This window comes from Megalobrama amblycephala, linkage group LG5 (genome assembly GCF_018812025.1).
Source record: "Megalobrama amblycephala isolate DHTTF-2021 linkage group LG5, ASM1881202v1, whole genome shotgun sequence".
NCBI classification, from domain to species: domain Eukaryota; kingdom Metazoa; phylum Chordata; class Actinopteri; order Cypriniformes; family Xenocyprididae; genus Megalobrama; species Megalobrama amblycephala.
Window position 1 is genome coordinate 22,619,788 of NC_063048.1, and position 25,284 is coordinate 22,645,071.

Below are 25,284 nucleotides of genomic sequence, written 5' to 3' on the forward strand. Positions count from 1 at the left end.
AGTTTAAGTAACACTAACGTTACTGTAAAATCGTAGGTAATGTAATTTTTATTAATTATTTTAATGCCACTTTGCTGATACCATGCCTCCTGGGGTCGAACAAATACAGTGTGTAGTAAATGCAGTTCAAGTTGGTAATGGAGACTTGTTTTACAGAACAGCAGACACTTAAAATAGCATTAAGGTCCTAATTTTTATGCATGTCATCGGTTTTTACTGTATTTGAAACTATCGTTAACATGGTGCCTTTTTACTTTAACGGAGCGCGCGAGTGATAGTAGGTGTGTCCAGGTAACGTTACCATTTCCTGTATCGTAAGCGCTGTGCTTAATCGAAGTTTTGAATCAGTAACCACAGGAACTCTAAATGGCGTCAACGAGAAAGAAAAAAGAAGTGAAAATGGTTTCAGAGCTGTCCAACCAAGGTAAGGGTGACGGTGTCAAATGCATGAATAGTGCGGGTATCTCAGTGTATAGGAACAATGTTGCTAACTGTCTGTAACAGTCTACACACAGGTATTATAATAATAATAGGCCTACGTGAAGATTTTTCTTCTCTCATCTCGATATAAACTTGATTATCCTTATTCCCAGAAAGAAAAGTCCATAATAGTTCTTGTAAAAGTCTGGAAAACAATCTTGGATATTTACCAACCAACAAATTCTGAAGTGGAACAAAGATTGTATCGCATTCTTTGCCCATGTGGTTTTAATCCCTTCTGCATGCAGAGGAAAATACTACAAAGCCTTTTAATTCTATAAACTCTTTTGCTTTGAGAGGCTTGTTTGGACATGCACACACATTTTTGGTGAACATCCTGGCATTTCTTTTGTTTTTCATGTATGCAATAGCAGTCTGTCTTAAAAGACAGGTATCTTTTTGATTGACTTATGTCATCCTATTTTTCCCAGCTAGGTGAGCAGTGTAACTATTTTACTCATTGGATACCCAAATAAAATAAATGAGATAAATGCGAATGGTATATGTATATGCTTTATCTTTGATCACAAATTGTAACCTGGGATAATACTCAATAACTACTATAGAAATCTATCATTTTAATGTGTTTACACTACTTATTCAGAATGGGGCTTTGGTTTCCCAGTTGACACAAATGTGACCACTGACATGTTAACATATTTTTGATCATGATTTATGACATTTTCGATTTCTATCGACCCTTTGAATGTTAATATTGTAGTTGTGTCTTTATTATGACATGTTTTATGAAGCTTTGATGCAGACATCATCTCTGAATTCTCTAGTCATATGACCATGTAAAACTGCATCAATTTAAGACAGGCTGCACTTTCATTTCAGCTGTGTAAAATACATAAATTCTTTTTGAACCCACAAATGTTACTGTTATGATTACATGAGTAAATGTTCCTGACTGCTGTATAATTTCCCTCTTGAATTAGGTTAGTAAACAACTCTCTGAAAGACATTTTCAGGCAAGATTTGCTTATATCCTTTTGCTCAAAGCGCCCTGCAGACCTCATAAATAGAGGCAGAGAACAGAGAGATTATTCACGTTATTCTGCTGTGCTCTGAAACTTTACAAAATTAAACTGAAGAGACTCTGTGCTACGATCTTTTCCATGGTAGTCTGTCTCACTGTGACATTAATAACCCAGACACAGTGTGGTTTGTAAACCCTTTACAGATCATGGCTTCTGTTCTAATATTAGATACATATTCAGTAGAGCTGATGCTGATTCATACCACAGGCGGCATGTAGACAGATATGAGTGGAACTGTCATCGTCTTGACCAGCAAATGTATTTCTCATCCATGAGGAGAATTTCCTCTATTTGTAATTATATATTTTTGCAACATTAAAAATACTTATGTGTAAATTAGCACTAGTTTCCATGAGCGATCCTCATGCTGGACATGAGTTGTGGGTTGCTGTAAAAGTTTCCTCTTGAGTTTGATTTCTCTTATGTATTGAATTAACTGCGTAGTTATTGGAAGTTGTGAGATGTTTAACTGGCGGCCTTGTATTTCTGCAGTACTTCTCCAGTATGAAAGCCTCCAAAGAGAACACGAGAAAATCAAAAAGGAGGTAAGACGTTTGTTGTCATGTTGTTCTTTTTTTTCAAAAATTTGTTTTGTTCTTTGCACTTCTGCTACATCTGTGTGTGGTCTTAAAAGGATAGTTCACCCAAATATAAAAGAAAATATTTTGAAAATCTTTAACTTATCTTAGCTTTATAAATATATATCAATAGTTTATAGTTTTATCTTTATTTTTCAGCAGTTTCTGTCCATACCGTGAATTTTCAGTTCATCAAATAATCCTGAAAATTTTGATGGTTTCCACAAAAAAATATTAAACAGCACAGCTGTGATAATAATATTAAATGTTTCTTGAGAAGCAAATCAGCATATTAGAATGATTTTCAAAGGATCATGTGACACTGAAGACTGGAGTGATGATAATGAAAATTCAGCTTTGCCAACACAGGAATAAATTACATTTTAAAGATATATAAAAGTAGAAATCCATTATTTTAAATTGTAATAATATGTTATGGTATTTACTGTGTTTTTGACCAAATAAGTGCAGCCTTGTTGAGTATAAGTGACTTCTTTCAAAAACATAAAAAAAAATTACAGACCTCAAACGTTTGAACGGTTGCATACATTAAGTAGAGTAAATGATGACAGAATGTTCATTTTTGGGTGATCTATACATTTAAAATGATATTTTCAGAGCTTTTGATTTTAATAAATTAAATTCAGATGTTCTTTTAAATAAAAAATCTGTTCTATCAGTGCATTATATACTCTGGCCACTGAACCAAATTTATTACATATTTTTTTAATGATATAAACTTCTTTTTTATTATTTTGTTTCAGTGTAAAAAAATGCAAGAGGAGAGAGATGAGGCCTTACAGAAGCTGAAAGAATTTGAACAAGGTTGGTTTTAAATATTTTAGATTTATCTCATTAACTTTTCAAATTCATTTAATGTCTATCAAATGACATTCTTTTGTGTAGTACATTAAAACAATAATATGTTGTAAATCAGAGTGATTTATAAAGGCTGCTTCGATTTCTGTGGGAAAAACTGGCTGTGTGCTTTGCTCTTTTGGACTTTGATCCCAGAATCTTGCAACAACTAGGACACTCTTCCATATAGACACACCTAGGTATTCCGTAATCATCATTTCCCTGGAAATGTTTTAATGTTATTCAGACTGCTCTAAATCAAAGCAAGTTGTCAAAATAATAGGCATAATCCTACTAAAATCCCTTCTGTGAACAAAAGTAGTAGCTCGTGAATCAGTATATCGTGTAGCACATGAATTCGCCACTGGACAGTAAAGGACACTGGCTCACTACACATTGGACATTTATGACTCTATTTCCGGCGACGTGACAACGTCCTCATTGTACAACATCACTACTGGTATTTATGAACAAAAGCAGAGCTGATAACTTTCTGTCATTACTTGTAATGTTATTTAAAGTACTTTATGATAAATACTTTGCTTGTTACGTATACATGCAACATTTCAGCCGTAAATAAATTATAAATGTTAGCTAGATTATGTTCATTACCTGTCTAGCAATGTATGTTTATGCTGAAATATAATAAAATAATAGTTTGTATTTTAAAAAACATCTATTGCACGTCATTGCGTGTAGTGAGTTTTCTCACGTGATTTAAGTTTCGCGCTTCAGAACTTCCGCTAAGGGAGCATTGTGAGCTTCGATGCTCCCTGGTTTTCACAGTGCATTGTGGGACTTTTTAGAAATGGCCCTTAAAATGGCTGACTCCCTGATCAGTGCCCTGACTACTGAACTAACCCTAACCCTAAAAGTGAAGCCAAAGCATCTCGATCGCCCCCAGGTGGCTGGAAGCAGTATAGGTCATAAACCCCGCCCTCTCCATGTATTCCAATAGAGTACCTCAGGGATGATGTGTTTTTGTAGGCCAACCCAGAAGTTAGCGGCGCACGGGTTCCCTCGATTGAAAGCCTATGCATTTTTCCCATAGACTTTTGGAAAATCGCAGAAAATAAGCTCTGTGTTACACTTACACGTTTTGTCTATCAAGATAATCTTTACAAGTTAACACAACATTTATAGATTTTGAAGCCTAAATAAAGTCGTCAGATATAAAAGGCTAACAGTAGGCTATAAACGGACTACAGCACACCATGGTCGCGGATCAACTTCGTCACCATCAAGCTTCCTCAAACTTTATTTAGAAAACAACTTTATTTATAAACATGCTCGCTGATTATGATCTGTGCTGTTATGAATACTTATCCACTTTTCCATGAGAAATGCTGTCCAAATGTCCCGTTTTTAATGATGACGTCTAAAGTTCCCGCCAAAGGAAGTAGTCCCTGTTAGCAATTTGTTAGCAACCGCCGATTTTAAGACACAGTAAAAGTTTAAAAAATCACAAGTGGGTTATAACTGGTGTGTTTTATGTCATAGATCAAAACGTGAAAGTATTTAGAGGCTTTGTTAACCACAGACCTTATTTCAGGCGATTTAGCAAAAACCCATTCAAAAAACCCATAGACTTTACGGCGTTGGAACCGGAAGTCCTAAAATGCTAACTCGCTTCCGGGTTTTGCCTACAAAAATGCGTCATCCCTGAGGCACTCTATGGGTTAAAAAAAGTTTGGTTTTAGTTAGTTGATGCTATAAAAACAGGGATGAGACGTCATGATTGACAGCTGAAATTGACAGCTTCACTGAGTGAAGTATTCACTGAGGCGCCAACTGACTTTTTTCTAGATCTTCGCGAGGTGATTGGAGCTTTAACTTTAATTTCTACATTTCCACAACTGTTTATTTCACACGACATAATGAGTTGTTCTGAGTTTTGGCGGGACATTGATATCACGGCTCTACTTCATGCTCACTACTGTGCAGACTCGGGCTCCAAGTTCACTACACGCAGGCTCGAGACTCAAGATGTCAGCGCCATAATTGGCACACTGACAGCTTCAGTTACTACAATAGAAGAGAGTGAAGGTGCGCCGTCCATCTTTTTTTTTTTTTTTTTTTTTACAGTCTATGGTCGAGACCAATCGGACACTGGAGCGTGCTTGGATTGGATCAGTCACTTAGATTGACAGATTTTGATTTACCGTGCACTAGGGATGCTCCGATTGATTGGCCACAGTTCGGTATTAGCCAATAATCGCATTCTATGACTAGATCGGGAGTCACTAAATTTGGCCGATCTCATGAACCAAACGCAATTTGATGAGGTAAATCCATAAAACGCTGTTGTCGATACATGTAAACAGTATATAGATGAGACTTTTGCGCCACATTCTTCTTTGTAACTTCATGAAACATTAGTAAAATAAAGTAAATCGCACATCTTTATTCAGATTGGAATTGGCCGATTATGGTGACAAGAAATCGGTAGTTTTATCGAGAGCAAAAATCCTGATCAGAGCATCCCTAGTTGATATCAATCACACACACCTGAGTGAGGGGGAATGCGACAGGTTTCAGTCTCAAATGGGTTTTTTCGTGGTCCCTCCCTCGCCAAATCGCCACACTTCACCTCTCTCGCATGTCTGTACAAATGTCACCTTCTTTTTCTTCTCCAGGGAAACATGGAATTCAAACACGTGAATTAAAAGGCGAAATTTTAAAAAGCACAACAAATGGCCGCTGGTGTTGGGGAGGAGAGAAAAAATCCATTACATTCTCATTTTAATGCACGAAATAGGTCATTATTTGATAGAGAAGAGCGTGTGTTTTTGTGAATAATCTTGGCCTTTGCTCATGTTTCCTCCGCCATAAAAACGTATTGTGTATGACTTCCACTTAAATAGTGGCTGCAGCTTCTAGCAGAGCAGCTGCATATTAGGAGCTATTACGTGATTTCATAGCTCTCGGAAAATTGCTTCTATTCAGCGCAAAGCGACCAAGGGGGAGGCTGGCTAGGTGGGGGGGGAGGTGGTGAGCGAGCGAGCGAGCAAGGAAAAAGCCCCCAACACACAATCATGTCTTTTCAATTGGAGATGGCAAGGTTGATGACAACATGACCATTGTGTTCTAATGATAAGACCACAAAGGCATCTGCCCCCTCATCAAGCTCGGTGCTGTAGAAACAGCATCAGAGGCTCTAATTCACTTCTCCAACACGCAGGCCCGATAGCATTATACTCGGCGTCCTCGTGCACGTAATCACTGTCTGTCTCTGAGAAGACGCGTGCACGAGGAACGGCACGAGAAGAAAGAGATTTGAAGATGTAACGTTGATGGGGAGGCCAAAACTTACAATTAAAGCTGCCAAGCCTGACGTGTGAAGTCTCTCCCCCCCGTCCCCCTCCTGCTCTGCAACTGCCTCACACTTAGCCTGGTTTATGTGTAGAAGCTATTACAATTAACCTGTCACTTAGTGCTAGTACTACCAGTGAGAGAGAAAGATGAAAGATGGGGTGGAGGGAGACCAACTGGCAGCTAAGTACTGTTTAATGAGTGACAGGGAAAGGCTTACAGCGGGAACTTGGATATCGCAGACACGGGCGTTCATCAAGTTTTAATTAGGTGTCATTGGGAGGCAGCCGCTGGCCGTGATGGTGCTAATTCCTGTTTTTGCCTCTCAACCACAATGTGTAATTAGTTAAGAGGCTGTGAGCTGGTCCGTGGCCAGTCTCTGGTGATTACGGACACAAATAAGGTAAGAGCTCCAGGCGTTAAGAGCGTCTGCCTCTTCCGTCTCCCCATCTTCCGCCTCTTTAGAAGTTGATAGATTGCGGCTGCTCGTCAGACTGGCTGCGTTTTGAATTTTGAAAGTTTCCTTTCAATCCGTCTTGTTTTGGGATTCTTTCTGTGCACGAGAGACAAATCTCGGTCATTTACAAACGTTTTCAAAAGGAGAGAATCTTTAGAGACACTGTGGACCTTTGAAGGTTCTTGCATTTTCAGATGAAAGCAAAGACGTACCACGGGTAACTCGATTAATCCAAACAATATGCTCGGCTAGACAGGTCTGTGTTGATCTCTGTCTCTTGTCCCTATAGGATCAGTATGAAGGGCAGCACTGAGCTGACTTGAACAGATCTATACAGCAGACAACTATTGTATGAAGGTCAAGTGAGGTGATTCAACAGAAAAGAGGATCTGAAAGATGTTACTAAATAAGATGTACATGAACATTTTTCAGTATCAAGATATAAATGTTTGGGGCCTGTTTGTGAAATATGCTAATCAAGGCTGATCAAAATATTGTAAAAACAGTTACATTGTGAAATATTATTACATTTAAAATGTAATTTATTCTTGTGATAGTAAAGCTGAATTTTTCAGCATCATTACTCCAGTCTTCAGTGCCAGAAATCATTCTAATATCCAAGGCTGCATTTATTTAATCAAAAATACAGTAAAACAGTAATATTGTGAAATGATACCATTCAAACATTTGTGGTAAGATTTTTTTTTTTAAAAAGAGAAAAAAAAATTAATACTTTTATTCATCAAGGATGCATTAAATTGATCAAAAGTGACAGTGAAGTTGTTTATAATGTTAGAAAAGATTTCTTCTTAATAAATGCTTTAATAAATGCTGTTCATATTCATCAAAGAATCCTGAAAAAAGTATCACCATTTCCACAAACATATTAAGCAGCTCAACCGTTTTCGACATTGATATTAATAAGAAATGTTTCTTGACTCAGCTTCAGTTACCTCCTTGTCTGATATTACTCTTGTTTAAGCTTTTTAGTTGTGTTATTTTCTCCTGTGTTTCCCAAGTCTTCTGTTTTTGGATTGAACTATAACTTATGTGGATCTGAAGTCCTGCTTTCAGCGATACAGCATGACAATTTTATATTGTAATAATATTTCACAATATTACTGTTTTTACTGTGTTTTTGATTAAATAAACGCAGCGTTGGTGGGCATAAGAGACTATATATATATATATATATATATATATATATACACACACAGTGGGTACGAATAGTATTCAGACACTGTTATATTGCAGCCATTTGCTAAAATCATTTAAGTGTTTTTTTTTTCCATCATTAATGTACACAAAGCACCTCATATTGACAGAAAAACACAGAATTGTTGACATTTTTGCAGATTTATTAAAAAAGAAAAACTGAAATATCACATGGTCCTAAGTATTCAGACCCTTTGCTTTGACACTCATATATTTAACTCAGGTGCTGTCCATTTCTTCTGATCATCCTTGAGATGGTTCTACAACTTCATTTGAGTCCAGCTGTGTTTGATTATACTGATTGGACTTGATTAGGAAAGCCACACACCTGTCTATATAAGACCTTACAGATCACAGTGCATGTCAGAGCAGATGAGAATCATGAGGTCAAAGGAACTGCCTGAAGAGCTCAGAGACAGAATTGTGGCAAGGCACAGATCTGGCCAAGATTACAAAAAATGTCTGCTGCACTTAAGGTTCCTAAGAGCACAGTGGCCTCCATAATCCTTAAATGGAAGACGTTTGGGATGACCAGAACCCTTCCTAGAGCTGGCTATCTGACCAAACTGAGCTATCGGGGGAGAAGAGCCTTGGTGAGAGAGGTAAAGAAGAACCCAAATATCACTGTGGCTGAGCTCCAGAGATGCAGTCGGGAGATGGGAGAAAGTTGTAGAAAGTCAACCATCACTGCAGCCCTCCACCAGTCGGGGCTTTATGGCAGAGTGGCCCGACGGAAGCCTCTCCTCAGTGCAAGACACATGAAAGCCCGCCTAAAGGACTCCAAGATGGTGAGAAATAAGATTCTCTGGTCTGATGAGACCAAGATAGAACTTTTTGGCCTTAATTCTAAGCGGTATGTGTGGAGATAACCAGGCACTGCTCATCACCTGTCCAATACAGTCCCAACAGTGAAGCATGGTGGTGGCAGCATCATGCTGTGAGGGTGTTTTTCAGCTGCAGGGACAGGACGACTGGTTGCAATCGAGGGAAAGATGAATGTTGCCAAGTACAGGGATATCCTGGACGAAAACCTTCTCCAGAGTGCTCAGGACCTCAGACTGGGCCGAAGGTTTGCCTTCCAACAAGACAATGACCCTAAGCACACAGCTAAAATAACGAAGGAGTGGCTTCACAACAACTCCGTGACTGTTCTTGAATGGCCCAGCCAGAGCCCTGACTTAAACCCAATTCCACCAACATTTACCATCCAACCTGACAGAACTGGAGAGGATCCCCAAATCCAGGTGTGAAAAACTTGTTGCATCTTTCCCAAAAAGACTCATGGCTGTATTAGATCAAAAGGGTGCTTCTACTAAATACTGAGCAAAGGGTCTGAATACTTAGGACCATGTGATATTTCAGTTTTTCTTTTTTAATAAATCTGCAAAAATGTCAACAATTCTGTGTTTTTCTGTCAATATGGGGGTGCTGTGTGTACATTAATGAGGAAAAAAAATGAACTTAAATGCAATATAACAAAGAGTGAAAAATTTAAGGGGGTCTGAATACTTTCCGTGTATATAATATGTATATGCATATATATGTATGTATCTTTAGAGACACTGTGGACCTTTTGAAGGTTCTTGTATTTGTCGATGAAAGCAAAGAGACACCATAGACAACTCTATCAATCCTATAACAAACAATAAGCACGGCTAGAAAGGTCTGTGTTGATCTCTGTCTCCTGGCCCTATAGGATCAGTATGAAGGGCAGCACTGAGCTGACTTGAACAGATTTATACAGCAGACAACAGCTGTTTGAAGGTCAAGGTGGAGAGGTGATACAACAACATCAAAAAAGAGAGTCTGAAAGATGTTGCTAAATAAGATGGACATGAACATTTTTCAGCATCAGGTTATATATTTGGGGTCGGTTTTTGAAAGAAGTTTCTTATGCTCATCAAGGCTTATGCTCAAGTAATAGTGTGAAATATTATTACAATTTAATATAACTGTTTTCTAATTTAATATATTTTAAAATATGATTTATTTCTGCATCATTACTCCAGTCTTCAGAGTCAGAAATCATTCTAATATGCTGATTTGTTGCTAAAGAATCATTTTCTTACTATCACTGTTGAAAACAGTTGTGCTGCTTAAAATTTTTGTGGAAACCATGATACTTTTTTCGGGATTACTTTTTTCTTTGATGAATGGAAAGTTCAAAAGAACAGCATTTATTTGAAATAGAAAACTTTTGTTATTTTATAAATGTCTTTACTGTCACTTTACTGTCATCAATTTAATGCACCCTTGCTGAATAAAAATATCATTTTCTTTTTTAATTTAAAAATGTAATTTATTCCTGTTTATTCCAAAACTGAATTTATCAGCCATTACTCCTGTCTGCAGTGTTTTATGATCCTTCAGAAATATAATTTTAATATGATGGTTTACTGCTCAAGAAACATTTCTTATTATTGTCAATGTTTAAAACTATTTTTTTTTCTGCTTAACATTTTTGTGATACCGTTCAAACATTTGTGGTAAGATTTAAAAAAAAAGAAAAAGAAAAGAACAGAAGAGAAATTAATACTTTTATTTATCAAGGATGCATTAAATTGATCAAAAGTGATAGTGAAGCAGTCTGTCAGTGCTCAGACCATACGTCGCACACATGTCCTGTGGTCTGATGAGACTAAGATAAATTTATTTGGTTCAGATGGTGTCAAGCGTATGTGGCGGCAACCAGGTGAGGAGTACAAAGACAAGTGTGTCTTGCCTACAGTCAAGCATGGTGGTGGGAGTGTCATTGTCTGGGGCTGCATGAGTGCTGCGGCACTGGGGAGCTACAGTTCATTGAGGGAACCATGAATGAGCAGAGCATGATCCCCTCCCTTCAGAGACTGGGCCGCAGGGCAGTATTCCAACATGATAACGACCCCAAACACACCTCCAACATGACTAGTGCCTTGCTAAAGAAGCTGAAGGTAAAGGTGATGGACTGGCCAAGCATGCCTCCAGACCCAAACCCTATTGAGCATCTGTGAGGCATCCTCAAACAGAAGATGGAGGAGCGCAAGGTCTCTAACATCCACCAGCTCTGTGATGTCGTCATGGAGGAGTGGAAGAGGACTCCAGTGGCAACCTGTGAAGCTCTGGTGAACTCCATGCCCAAGAGGGTTAAGGCAGTACTGGAAAATAATGGTGGCCACACAAAATATTGACACATTGGGCCCAATTTGGACATTTTCACTTAGGGTGTACTCACTTTTGTGGCCAGCGGTTTAGACATTAATGGCTGTGTGTTGAGTTATTTTGAGGGGACAGCAAATTTACACTGTTATACAAGCTGTACACTCACTACTTTACATTGTAGCAAAGTGTCATTTCTTCAGTGTTGTCACATGAAAAGATACAATAAAATATTTACAAAAATGTGAGGGGTGTGCTCACTTTTGTGAGATACTGTATATAAAAATCATATAGTCACTGTTGCAAAAGGTTAAAATATGCAGCAAATGATGGAAATAGTCCTATAGAATGACAGACAGGTGGATATAAAACCCATGTCCATTTTATTAGATCATAGAAAATGCATGTATAATAATTATATAAGAATGTTGAAAAGATGTTTTAGATGAAGTATTGCACGTAACGCTACAGAAGACTGCTGTGAGTGCTGTTCAAACAGTTTTCAACTTTTCAAACAGTTCAAATCCTTGCTGAGATTGTTCACCAAATGTCCCAAGTCAACTTGTGTGAAAGGAGTCTGGAGACAATGGATAAAGGGCTGTTCTAAGTTTCAGAGCAGAGTAATTGTTGTGACCTTGTCTATGAATGCAGTGACAATGTAGTGACAACTGTAGTGTATTTGCATTATTGAGGAAACCATCAAAATAATTGACATTTTTCTTGTCTTCAGTGTCACACAGGGTGATAGAGGAGGTGAACAACATTCAGGAGAATCTAGAGATCGAGAAGACATGCAGAGAGAGTGTAGAGGCCTTGGCTTCAAAGGTGAGGTTTTGCAATAAAGTTATGATTGTCTGTTCTGTTTTATTCTTTTATATTGCATTTGATTCTCCTCCTTTCCGATTTATTTGATTCTGTTCGGTTTCATTTCATTCTTTTCTGGTTCGCTTGATTCAGTTCTGTGTGTCATTTGATTGTCCTGTCCTGTTCTGCTCTTTTCCGACTGTTCTGTTTCATGTGATTCTCATTTGTTCTATTTCTGTTGATTCTGTCTGTACTGTTTCATTTTACTCTCCTTTGTTCTGTTCTGATTCATTTGATTCTTTTTGTTCTGTTTCATTTGATTCCGTTGTGTTCTGATGCATTTGATTCAGTTCTGTGTCATTTGATTCTGTTGTGTTCTGTTGCATTTGATTCAGTTCTGTGTCATTTGATTATGTTGTTTTTGTTTCATTCTGTACTGTTTTGGTTCATGTGATTCTTTTTTGTTCTGTTCTGCTTTATTTGATTCTGTTCTGTTCTGATTTGTTTATGTTCTGTTCTTATTTATGATTGTTTTTTATTGTTTCATTTAATTCACTTGTTTTGTTTCATGCTATTCTCTTTTGTTGTTTCTATTCCATTCTGCTCTGTTTGATTTGATCTTGTTCTGTTCATTTGATTATCTTCTGTTTTAATTTGATTCTGTTTTTGTTTGATTTGATTTTCTTCTGTTACATTTGATTCTCTTTTGTACTTATGTTCTTTTTCAATTGATTCTGTTATGTTCTTGTGAATTTGATTCAGTTCTGTGTCATTTGATTATGTTGTTTTGTTTCATTATGTACTGTTCTGATTCATTTGATTATATCTTTCCTTTTTTGTTTCCGTTTTTTTTATTTGGTTTGATTCTGTTTCAATTAATTCTCTTGTGTTCTGTTTCATGATATTCTCTCTTTTTTTTTTTTGTATTCCATTCTGTTCTGTTCATTTGATAATTTTTTTTTTATTTATTTGTTTCTATTTTTTTTTTATTTTTTTTTATTCTGTATCATTCGATTCTCCTCTGTTCTGTTTTATTTGATTCTGTTGTGTTCTGGTTCATTTTTTAATATTCTGTTCTGTGTCAGTTGATTATGTTCTGTTCGGTTTCATTTAATTTCCTTTGGTTCATTCAAGTCTGTTTTGTTCTTATTTATTTGATTCTGATGTTTTTGTTGCATTTAATTAATTTGTGTTCTGTTACATGTGATTCTCTTTTTGTTCTAATTTTTTTGGTTCCATATTGTTCTGTTTCATTTGTTTGTCTTCCGTTCTGCTCTCCTCTGTTCTGTTCTGATTCATTTGAGTCATTGCTCTACTCTTCTCAGAAACAGTACTTCTTGAATCATACTCTCATGTTTTCGCTTATGCTTTCATGGTAAATAGGTAGGGATCCATTATGCCTCCATCCATGCAACCTTCCATTTATTTCCTCCTCCATCCTGAGCAAAATACATACAATTGTACTCCACATGGGAAGTCACTCCATTCAGTTCACGCTTGAGTCAATTTTAAGACCATCTCCCTCCGGTATACCTGCATCTTGGTGTTGACTGCCTGTCCACCTCATTGGACCCACTCATTACAGAAGTATTCAATTTGCCATCAGTCCCTGCTCCGCACATTGTTTAGTCGGGTTTCGGTTCCGCCGCTCAGGCTCAGTTGGGTCTGAAAAGTGAAGTGGCATCTACGCTGAGCGCTCAGCAGGTAAATGGATCTCTAAAAGCCCAGATGTGAGGCAAATTAGCGGGAACGATTACCGGCTCATTGCTGTCTCTGATGGATGAATCAACTTTCTTCTGATGTCTGTCGGTGATGAGCGCTGATCACCACACACAGAGAGAGAAATGAGAGAACAGTAGCAGTGAAAGGAATAGACACAGATAAAAGAGATAAAGACCAGGAGAAAATAGTCTTTAGATTGAAAAAGGACACTGTTGTCCTGCATTTTAGAAGCAGGCTAGCTGTCGTGTGACGTCTTTCTTTGTCCAAGAAAAGAAGACGTTTCTCTGTGCAAAGGAAAACGGACTTCCATTTTTGTATGGCAAAATAGACTGAGATGACAAAACCCTGTGGACTCTTGGTTATTTAGAATGGTCGACAAAGATTTTGTTACTGCCATTTCTTAAAAATCACTTCCTAATGTAGTTCTATGGTATTCTTTTGAGGTATACATTTTTTTCCTTGAAGTACTGTATGTGAAGCCATCACAGATGTTTCTGAACGCTGTGGTTGAGGAAGACCACAGAGCATTTCATTTGTGAGAAGGAAATAGACCTGCAGCTGGGCCGTTTTGTGCCCCAGCATTATGTGTTGGATAAAAGCTTGATTTAACCAATCAGTGGTTTCCTGACATCCTTAAATGCACAGCCCAGCTTGTTCTGTGTTCGCCGGTGGCCACAGTGCATGAAAACCGGTACAGATGCCCTTTGTCCTGGCTGCACTGTGAACGATTCCCCCCCCCACACATACAGACACACACCGAGCCCCTCACGTCTGTGGAACTAACAGCAAGGTTTTGACCTCAACAGGTTTGCTCATCTTCCATCTGTCAGGACACATGTCTGATTGAGGATGCAGTTGTTTTTGTCACTAGTTGCTCTTTCAGCACATAGACGAATTAGCTCAAGTGCCTCATCTATCTTTATTGTAAGGCAGGAAACACTTTGCATTGCATTGGTCTCTTAAGTTCTAGTTTCTTGCTAGTTTCTATTTTTTTTTTACACTACCGCTTGAGGACAGTAAGATTTTTATTTATTTATTGTTTGATCAAAAATAATAATATTGAAAAAAAACTGTAATAATGTGAAATATTACTACAATTCAAAATAAATGCTTAATAATATTTTAATTAATGTATTATTTATATTTTAATATATTAACTTATTGCATTTAAAATTATTAATTTTAGTTTTTAGTGTTTGATTTTTATATATATATATATATATATATATATATATATATACACATAAATTTGAATAAAATTGTAATACTCGACATTTATCTATTTTCTGCCATAACATGATAATAATAATCGCCTTGTCAGTATTGGCCAGAATTGTAATATTGTTGCTTTCCTACACTGTAAAAAATGATTTTCATGATTTATGACAACATTTTCTTTTGTCAAATCAACTTCAATAATTAATGTGGTTCAGATAACATAATATTTTGAGTTTCTGATGATTAAACTAATCACCTTCATTGTATTAACTCAAAATTTTAAGGCAACCAGGTAACTTACTTTAAGTTAAACCAACAGTGCTTTTTCACAGTGTAGGTTTATTTTGCCACAATGACCAGCTGACTGTACATTATCCTTCTTATCCAGTAAATAAATATCTGGACATGAAATATTGATATTGACTTGTTGCTTGTTGTATTTATGTGAAGTAGTCTTGCGAATATCTATAAAACAAGTGTGAAAGACTTTGACTTGATTTGCATCTCAGACTGCATGGTGGAAAAAAAAAATCTCACCTCTTCCTGAAAATGTGAAGGATACGTTGTGAAAATTACAGCATTGGCTCATCCCAAATTTACATTTAAATGAGTCCAAAAATTTTGGTAGGTGTGATTGGAGGATAGCGAGTGGAATTGTCTCAAAAAGTCTCTACATTTCAGCTGTATGATTTATTGTGTATGATGGCTGTAATTTTGTCTGCCAAGAGACCCCGAGGCTGGCAGACACCTCATTTCCCCCCCCCCCACCACACACACACAAAAAGAAGAAAATCATAATCAATTTCTTAAACTCTGGAACATTTTGAATTAAAAAGCAGTAATGGATGAGGGTTCGCGGGTGGTGGCAGGCAAATCAAAGTGCAATCCAAACACATGACATTTTGTTTTGATGTGTGATCAGAGGAGATGAGGGGCCTGGCCACCTCGGGACGCACGTCTGATTTCTGCCACTGTGTAATTTTGCCGCTGCGCTCTCATCAATGCTGGATGATTATCACAGAGCGAGCGTGTATGTGTGTGTTTCTGTGTGTTTATCCCCATATTATGTGTTGTTGATTGCGTTTTTAAAAGATGCATTCAGCAGGAAGGACGCCATCAGGAAATGGATTCACGTGGTGTGTGTCCTCACTTGGATGTCATTAATAAAGGCTTGTTAAAGAGGGGGCATTTTATCCCTGCCTCCTGCTCTTTTTCTCTCTTTGACTGGAATGTCATCCGGGACTAATTTACATACCTCCACCCCCATTGGCTCTCTGAGTTTCCATTAAGTGGCCTTCCTAATTGAAGTGTGAATCACCAGTCTTAAATTACTTTAATTGGATGTTCAAAAAGGTAAAATTTCTCGGATGCAGGTATGTACATGTTGCGAGGGTGGGGGTTCGTGGCCGTGCCTGATAGAATGCTGTAATTATTTATGAAAACAGGAGTGTCTGCTGCTGCTGCCCCTGCATACATGTAATGAAATGTCTATTATTTTGCCCTTGATTATTGCTCTTTTCCAGAGTGTTCGTGCTGTGCTTGTTTGGCTGTGTGATTGAGGGGAATTGCATGGGCGCCCACTGGGGTTCCAGTGGGCTGGTCTGTCTACATGCTGCTGATTTGATTTCTCATATCTTTTCACTCCGAGGCAAATGCAGAAAATCACCGGATTGGGTTTTATATCATTTGTGGTGTTACTGGTGTCATTTTGATCTCTGATTATTCCTATAAATGTGATGACATTACCCTCACTAGATTAGCTTGTGCTGGTTTTGCACATTTTTTTGCACTGTCAAAAGACACTGTCTTTTCCAAGACTAAGCAAATTAGCATTTCGGTAGTGTAGCTTAGTTGGTACAGCTTGATACTGGCAAAACCAAGGTCATGGGTTCAGATGTATACCTTGGATAAATGCTTCTGCCAAATACGCTACATAAATGTATATCTTTCTCTCAGTTGAACAGACAGAACCGTTCTCTGAAGAGGAAGAGTATGCTCTTTATGTCCCGTCTTGGTGCTGATGTCATCGCCGACATCAATCTTGACGATGAAGATGAAGAAGATCAACAGGAGGAGTCGTCAGGTGTCTGTTGCTCCTCTCACTGTCAGATTGTCATCACAGGTGAGTCAATGCACTGTCCCACAATGTATTTCTTAATCAAATATTTTTTTTGTATCTAAATATTAAAGGTGAAGTGTGTAATTTCTACACCACTTGCAGCTAAAGAATAAGCAGCTCAACTGGGTCTAACAACACCGGCTCCTCATGAAATTAAAGGTGCTCTAAGCGATGTCACGTGTTTTTAGGCCAAAACATTTTTTGTCACATACAGCAGACATCTCCTCACTATCCGCTAGCTGCCTGTCCCCCGAACACACTGTAAAAGAACGCGGTCTCTGTAGTCGCCACAAGCTCCGAAAACAGCAATAAAAACTACCTGGTGCAGCCTGGACCACAAAACATAATAAACATGCTCCAGCCAATAACCGACAAGAATGATTTTAAATGCGCGTTCACGGCACGGAGCACGGAGGGGAGGGGGAGGAGGAGGAGGAGGAGGAGGAGGAGGAGGAGGAGGGAGGGTCTAGCTAGCCTCTGTTTTGTTTGACAACACTTTGAAAGTCAACAGAAAGTTACTCCGCCCAGGATCACTTAGAGCACCTTTAAGGCAGGACACCCTGTTAAGTCAAATAATGGATGACCTGTGAGAAAGCAGTCATTATATTTGCAGTTTGATGCTACTACTAGAGCAGAAATGATAAACTCCACCTTTTTTATATATATATATATATATATATATAATATGTGTGTGTTTATCTCACCATAATTGAGTCCATCTGGGATTACATGAAGAAACCAAAAAAACTGAGACGGACTAAATCCAGAAGAACTGTAGCAACGTCTCCAATACACTTGAAGAAACCTACCTCCACGGCTACCTGAAAAACTATTTGCAAGTGTACCTGATTGATTTGATTTAGTTAATAAAGTTAATTGATAAATAAATTCTATTTATGACATTATATTTGAAAGTATCCTGACTTTACAGCATTTTTAAGTGCCTAAATCTTTTCACAGTACTGTAGCTTTGCAGGTAGGTTTCTTCAAGCATCTTGGAGACATTCCTGCAGTTCTTCTGGATATAGTCTGTCTCAATTTTTTCAGTTTTTTTCTTTTTTCTTCATGTAATCCCTGATGGACTCTGGTGTGGAGCATACCGGGTGTTGTCAAACTCCTTGTGCATACAAAAATCTCACTGGATTATTACAATTAATGGCAAAAGGAATGTTTGGAAATGTAAACTGACATTTCCTACTGACACACTACAGCAAAAGATATAAATAATTGGCTTAAAAGTAAAACCTTTTATTTTTAATTTTTTTTTAATAATACTAACGTGCCTAATTTAGGCTTTCAAGAACAGAAGATCAGCTTTTTGTGTGGGAAATAGACTGAAAATTAAGTGATATATATATATATATTTTTTTTATACATTTCTTGTTTATTTGTGGTAGAGCTGAGGGATAAACTAGAGGTGATCCTAGCTGAGAAGAAGCAGATAGTGATCGATCTGGAGGCAACAAGAGAGCAGCTCTGCCAAACTAGACAGGAGGTATGTGAGAAATACATTTAATCTTGGGTTTTACTGCATTAATGAAACAATACTCATCTTTAAGGTTAATCTTCTGTACATAATTTAAAAAAAGGTCTAGTATATACAGTCTAAAATCACTCACTTTTTTAATCGATGTAAAAACCTCTCATCATGACAGAACGGAAGGGTTTTGATCCACCTCCTTAATGTCATTAGCGTTAACCCTTGCCATATTTCACAGTGGCTTTCACTCAGAATAACGACTATCAAATTGAAAACAGGGGGCTGTCTTTGTTTCATGTTGTTCAATGTTTCAGATGACCCAATTTAATACCCAAATAAATGAAGCCCTCACTCTCCCTTTCTTCCTAAGCTCCTGAAAGAGAAACATGATAATACTGTTTTAATAGCTGAAACATTCCAACAAAAGAAGCTCTTGGGAAAATACAACAGAGGTCAGTTGTGCTCCTGTTCTCTACTATATCCTCTTAGCACTCTCTCTCTCTTTACTGCTTTCCAATCCAGACATTTATTGATCCTAACCTCTGTACTTACACTCTGGTACATCTTCATTGCTTCATTCAAAGCCTTTACTGTGTTGCCTGTCTTGTTATTAAAATTACAAAAGTCTTACAGTGATTTCTGACACCTTCTGCTTGACTATAGACACATAACAGATAATGAAAAATCCGAAAAAGAACAGAATACATAATTTTCTGTTTGTTTGTTTTGTGTTTTGAGTTGTTCAACAGTTTGATGTATGAATTTAAAAAACTTCCAATTAATAATATAAAATACCCATTTTATATGAAATGCATGAGAGAACTGCACATTTGTTACCTATAATAGAAGATAATGGTAAATATTCCAGAGGCCCTTAGTGCTTCACTACTTTTTTTTTATCCATGTTGAATTTGTTGTCGTTCACTACTATTTAAAAGTCAGAGTTAATTTTTTTTAATATAAATACTTTTATTCAACAATGATGTACATTTCATTGATGTGCACCATAGACATTTCAAAGATTGTTTGCCACAGACATTAAGGATCCAAACTCTAACCATCTGAATGCTTGCCTGTGTATGTGTGTGTAGTTTCTCAGTATGCTTTAGATGAGTTTGAAGCCTTGCAGGAAGATCTAAAGCTTGAGAGGGACCTGCGTTCTGAAGCAGAGAAGTTTGCACATGAGGTGAAATAATTTATTGAAATGCATAAGACATTCTAGGAACTCTGAATATGTATGTATTTCTGGAATATGTTAATTAAGTGGTGTGTGAATGTGTTTCATATGTGCGCTCTCTCTCTTTGTCTCTCTGTGGGTGTATGAAGATGCTAATAGAACAGAAGAAGCTGAAAAGACAAAGCCAGATGTTGATCCAGACTGTGTCTCCAGCAGAAGCTCTGCAGAAAGCTCTGGCAGAGATCAACTCACTGACACACACTCTAGAGACACAAAGATTGGAGCATCAACAGCAGGTAACACACACACACACACACACACTAATCCCCACAGTATCCTTTAGGTCACAGTGTCCTGAGAGGGTACAGACTGAATGTCATTAAAATAATAACAGACAAACCAATCAAATCAACCACACCAGCCCTTCCCAGAGTCACTCAAAAACTCACACATGCAGTTTATCACCTGCTTGTGTAAAAGGAGAAAAATTGAGCAGTGTTCTGCATTTAAACAATCATTAATGTATGATTAAAGGATTGGGGAAAATGGCTGGAGTCAGCTTGACTCACTTTGTGGGTGTCTGTCACCACTATAAATTTTAGCCAGAATGTATGACATATTTACTATGACAAGATCATGACCAGTCACTATGTTGTACTGCCTTAAAGGCATGGTGTACCCAAAAAAGTCATAATTTCATCACACTCCTGTCGTTCCAATGTGTCCCAAATCTTGCTGCTGTTTTCTATACTGTAAAAGTGGATGTGACCCAGAGAGAGCCTGGCCACCATTTAATTTGATGACATAATCTTTATATGATGTCAGGGTTTTCATTTTGTAAGTGAACTATTCTTTATGATTCAAAGGTCACGTTCCAATTTAATAACCAATGTTTTTTTTGTGTTCGATTGTTGTGCTCTGTGTATTTTGGTGGAATCTAGGTAAAAGCTCTTGAAGAACAGATACACAGCAGTGAATTAAAGAAGCAGCTGACAGCATTACAGAGACAGACAGAATTGCTGGAGGAGGAAAATAAAGAGTGGCAGCACAAACACACTAAAGCTGAAACTGAAGCCAAAGACCTCAGATTCACAGGTACCGGTGTTGTGAATAATTCAGAGTTTAAGAACTAAAAGCTGTTCTGAATTCCTGATCTGCAATTGGAATTCCATTGGCCACAGGAAGTTGAATTGGAATTTCATTCCAATTTCATTCCTCTTCCTCAAGTTTAAATTCAATTCTGGATATTGTTTGATACCTCAGTTTAAATTCTTGAATTGAGCTGGAATTTAAACAGTATTCTCAATTCAAAATGATGTACAACCCTGACAGGTTCACATATTTTAATTTTAAGCCACATAAACCACTTCATCAGGTGTCGTCTGTTGTTGAGCTGTGTGTTGTAGGACAGATGCCTGAAATACATTTTCTTATTTATATCAGTTGCAGATACAACGCTGTTCAAAAAATTTGGAAAAAAGTCTCTTATGCTCACTAAAGCTGCATTTATTTGATCAAAAATACAGTAAAAACAGTAATATTGTGAAATAATATTAAAATAGCTGTTTTCTATTTTAATATATTTAAAAATGTTACTTATTCCTATGACGGGAGGTAACTCCAGACTTTAGTGTCACATGATCCTTCAGAAATCATTCTAATATGCTAAATTTGGTGCTCAAGAAACATTTCTTATTATTATCAATGTTGAAAACAGTTTACAATTTTTGTGGAAACCATGATAACATTTTTTCAGGATTCTTTGATTAATAGTAAAGTTCAAATGAACATTTAATTGAAATAGAAATTTTTTAGATATAGAAATGTGTAACATTATAAATATCTTGACTGTTACTTTTTAATTAATTTAATGAATCCTTGTTGAATATAAAAGTATTAATTTAATTTCTTTAAAAAACAACTTTTGAACAGTAGTGTATGTTACACCTGCTTAAATTCAGACAGCACTCAAAACCAACCAGGTGTTTGTATCTCTGAGAACCCTGTGTGTTTTGCAGTGGAGGAACTTAAAAAGAAGCTCCAGCAGATCTCCAACCCACCACCAGCTGCTCCAGCACCCCCTCCACCACCCCGCCCCCACCTCCTCCACCTCCACCCCCTGCCCCCTCAAGCAACCCACTCAGGTGAGTGTCTATTTGTGTTGGCGAAAGCTGTCAAAATTAGTGTATACATGAGAGTTAGCATTTGGCAAAAGTCCAATAATATAATCTGAAAATCTGATGAAAAAGATACCATTTAAAGGGTTAGTTCACCCAAAAATGAAAATAATGTCATTTATTACTCACCCTCATGCCGTTCCACACCTGTAAGACCTTCAGAACACAAATTAAGATATTTTTGTTGAAATCTGATGGCTCCGTGAGGCCTGCATAGCCAGCAATGACATTTCCTCTCTCAAGATCCATTAATGTACTAAAAACATATAAATCACATAAATCAGTTCATGTGGGTACAGTGGTTCAATATTAATATTATAAAGCGACGAGAATACGCTCCGAAGCTTCATGAAGCAGTGTTTTGAAATCGGCCATCACTATATAAGTTGTTATTTAGTTTTTTTGTAGCACCAAAAATATTCTTGTCGCTTTATAATATTAATATTGAACCACTGTACCCACATGAACTGATTTAAATATGTTTTTAGTACATTAATGGATCTTGAGAGAAGGAATGTCGTTGCTGGCTATCCTCACGGAGCCATCAGATTTCAACAAAAATATTAGAGATGCACCGATTGATCGGCCAGGGATCGGAATCGGCCGATTTCCCTCACTTCTTACCGATTCTGAGCCGATCCGTTTTGTTACCAGCGGCACAGGCAATAACGTCAGCTGCGCGTTCCCGCTCTCTTCTCTGTCACGGTGAAGTGACACACATCCGCGCGGGCGCCTCCTCTCTCTCTCTCGTCTCATTCACTCCGGTTAAATAGTGCTTACTGTGCATAAATTTTAGTCATTCCCGCAGGTTTCGCGCTCACACCGAAAGCACACGCCCCACTGATCTATATTAGTGAAGCGAACAAGCCACGCTCAGTCTCAAACAGAGACAGAAGCCAAACACACTCACAAGTACCAAAACGAGTAGCATAATGCGCTTAAACTGTCAAATACATACAAAATTATGTCAAAACCAGCGGCACAGGCAATCTTGGCGAGTATACAGATAAACACAGTCAGTTTTGAATACGAACCGACGTCATGTCGTGTTGCATGCCGGGGCGGCGCCGCCATTTTTGACAGGATCGCCCCCTACTACTTGCACTGAAATGAATACAGATACTTGCTTACCTTTTGTTTTGTTTCTGCCATTAAGTGGAACATTCACATTTTTAAGGGTATCGTTTGCAGGGAACAGAAGCTATTTTATAGCATCGCATGATAATTTTATTTATTTTTTATTTTTTCACTGAAGTTTTGTAGAATTTCGTTTACAATGTTCATCTGTTTACCGTGTCGCACACTGGACGCTCGCTGCTGCTTCAGCCATATGAATATCCAAATAAAAGTATGTGTTCATCACGCTGAGAAAAATCGATTCATTTATTTGTTGGAAACGTTTAAATGATGCTTAAACAAGCATATTGAGTAGGCCTACAACTGTTGTCATTGTAAATATTCCTTTCCACGATCCCAGAGAATCAGAGATTATGGGTCAGTCAGCGGACAGACGGACACGAACACACTGTATTTTTATATTTATTTCAACAAATGACAAACAAAATCAAAACCCTAGGAGCTTGTCAACAGTTTAGTAGTGAGTCCTTGCAATGGCACCTTTTAAAAATGCTGGCTTAGTGTATTATGATGACATTATATTAAAATATGTGCAGACGAGCCCTGAATATGAACGCAACGCGTTCTCCACACAGTATGCTTTAACAGATATGTACAGAATCTTGTGTTTGTCTCGGTGCATTAAGCGTTTCTTCATTCTTAAAAGCATTTGAATGTCCCCGTTCAAGTTCTACTAATTCACGAGCGGAGTGAGAGTCAGACTCGCAAAAGGTAATGTTAATTATTAAACCAAAAATTTCAAAAAACACTCAGCAATGTGATTCTTTTATTGAGTGATATGCAGTGGGTTTAATCAGTGCCATTACTAAAAGATTTGCCATCCAGCGTCTTCTCGTCATCTCCTCGAACTGCTTCCCTTGCTGTTTTTACACGTAGAAAAGGCAAAAAACGTTGTTCATTGTCCAGTTTTCTCTCAGAATGATTATCAGAGTTACTATCACCATTATCGATGCAGCATTAATGACATACAATGGTGAAATTTTTCACAATCACGACAGAAAACAAATTACTGAACTAAACTCAATGACGGAAAGGCTGCGCGATCCTGTCAAGATGGCGTATAAACAAAGAAGTTACCCAGAACTCAACGCGGCGTGACGTCAAAGTGAACCCATGTTGTGTGTAACAGTATTGGGTCTGTTGAACACCGTTCATAAACTCTTAAAGGGACAGCAGTCCAATATTTCTGCTGCTGTCTGTCATGTTAATCAAAGAACAGACAAAGAAAATCCCTTTCTGCTCTTGACTGAATACGTTTTATATCTTTAATGGTAAGAATTTATTTGTATTAATATTTACAATAAAGACTACAGAAATTAAGGTAACCGATGTAAAATAACACTGAATGTGTCATTTTACATTTGATTACTTTAATTTCTGTAGTATTTCTTACCTGAATAGAAACCCATTAACCCAAAAAACTTAGCTTCATAGCTCTCTTTATTTTATTGCATTTATTTGAGCTGTTTATATTTTATTACTGACTTTTACTTGATTTTTAATGAAAATAAAACTTTGCAATGAAGAAAAGTAGATTTTTGTTTGTATATAATGTCAATTATAGTTCTTAGAAAGATAATAGGAATCGGCAAAAATCGGTATCGGCCGATCTCACTAACAAAAAATCGGAAATCGGAATCGGCCAAGAAAATTGCAATCGGTGCATCTCTAAAAAATATCTTAATTCGTGTTCCGAAGATGAATGAAGGTGTTACGGGTGTAGAACAACATAAGGGTGACTCATGAGTAGTAAATTACATTATTTTCATTTTTGGGTGAACTAGCCCTTTAAAAGATCTGATGGAAACTGGTTGCACTCATTGGGCTGTTTGCTCATTGGGAAGTTTTAATGACAGTTTTTCTTGTTGAAACAGGAAGTTTGGGCAGGACATATTGAAGGGCTTGTCCTTTTGTCGTTTTTTCTTCTCTTTTTTTATAGTTTAATAGCCAGTAGCTATTTTTCTAATTCTTTCTTTTTTCTCTGTCTCCTTCAGCTCATTACTGTCTATACTTCGTAAGAAAAAAAATGTGAGCGCTGAAATTGCATTAGTGGAGAAAGACTCCTCTGAGAAAACCCCAGGTAAAGAGCAAAGTTCTGGCACATTTCCATTTCAATTCTATAAATCTACTTGGGTTAAAAGTTCTGCTGTTTGAAGGATGCGTCTAATAATTAATAAATACAAAGTTTACATAGATTGATAATTTAAAAGCACCGTAATCAGCAATGGCTGATGGTTCAGGGTTCTTTCATTGTTTCTTTAGCAGGGCTGCAGTTGTGTTCGTCATCATCGAGCCGCGTGAAAGATCTCAGACCTTTATGATCAGTGTTAAGTGTCAATTAAAATGCTGCAGTAAATTCAATCAGATGGAAT

At 37.4% G+C, this 25,284-nt stretch overlaps 1 protein-coding gene across 1 annotated transcript in view; it reads left to right on the plus strand.

Annotated features, from left to right (window-relative positions):
* The first annotated feature begins 247 nt into the window (after positions 1–247).
* Positions 248–25,284, plus strand: part of shtn1 (shootin 1) — a 32,734-nt gene continuing 7,697 nt past the window's right edge. The window contains 13 exon segments of the mRNA XM_048191282.1: positions 248–424; positions 2,016–2,068; positions 2,866–2,926; positions 11,809–11,903; positions 16,779–16,944; positions 18,339–18,436; positions 18,792–18,873; positions 19,513–19,607; positions 19,748–19,894; positions 20,540–20,693; positions 21,617–21,685; positions 21,688–21,742; positions 24,907–24,992. Coding sequence (XP_048047239.1) covers positions 367–424; positions 2,016–2,068; positions 2,866–2,926; positions 11,809–11,903; positions 16,779–16,944; positions 18,339–18,436; positions 18,792–18,873; positions 19,513–19,607; positions 19,748–19,894; positions 20,540–20,693; positions 21,617–21,685; positions 21,688–21,742; positions 24,907–24,992 — 1,219 coding nt within the window. The 5' untranslated portion in view covers positions 248–366.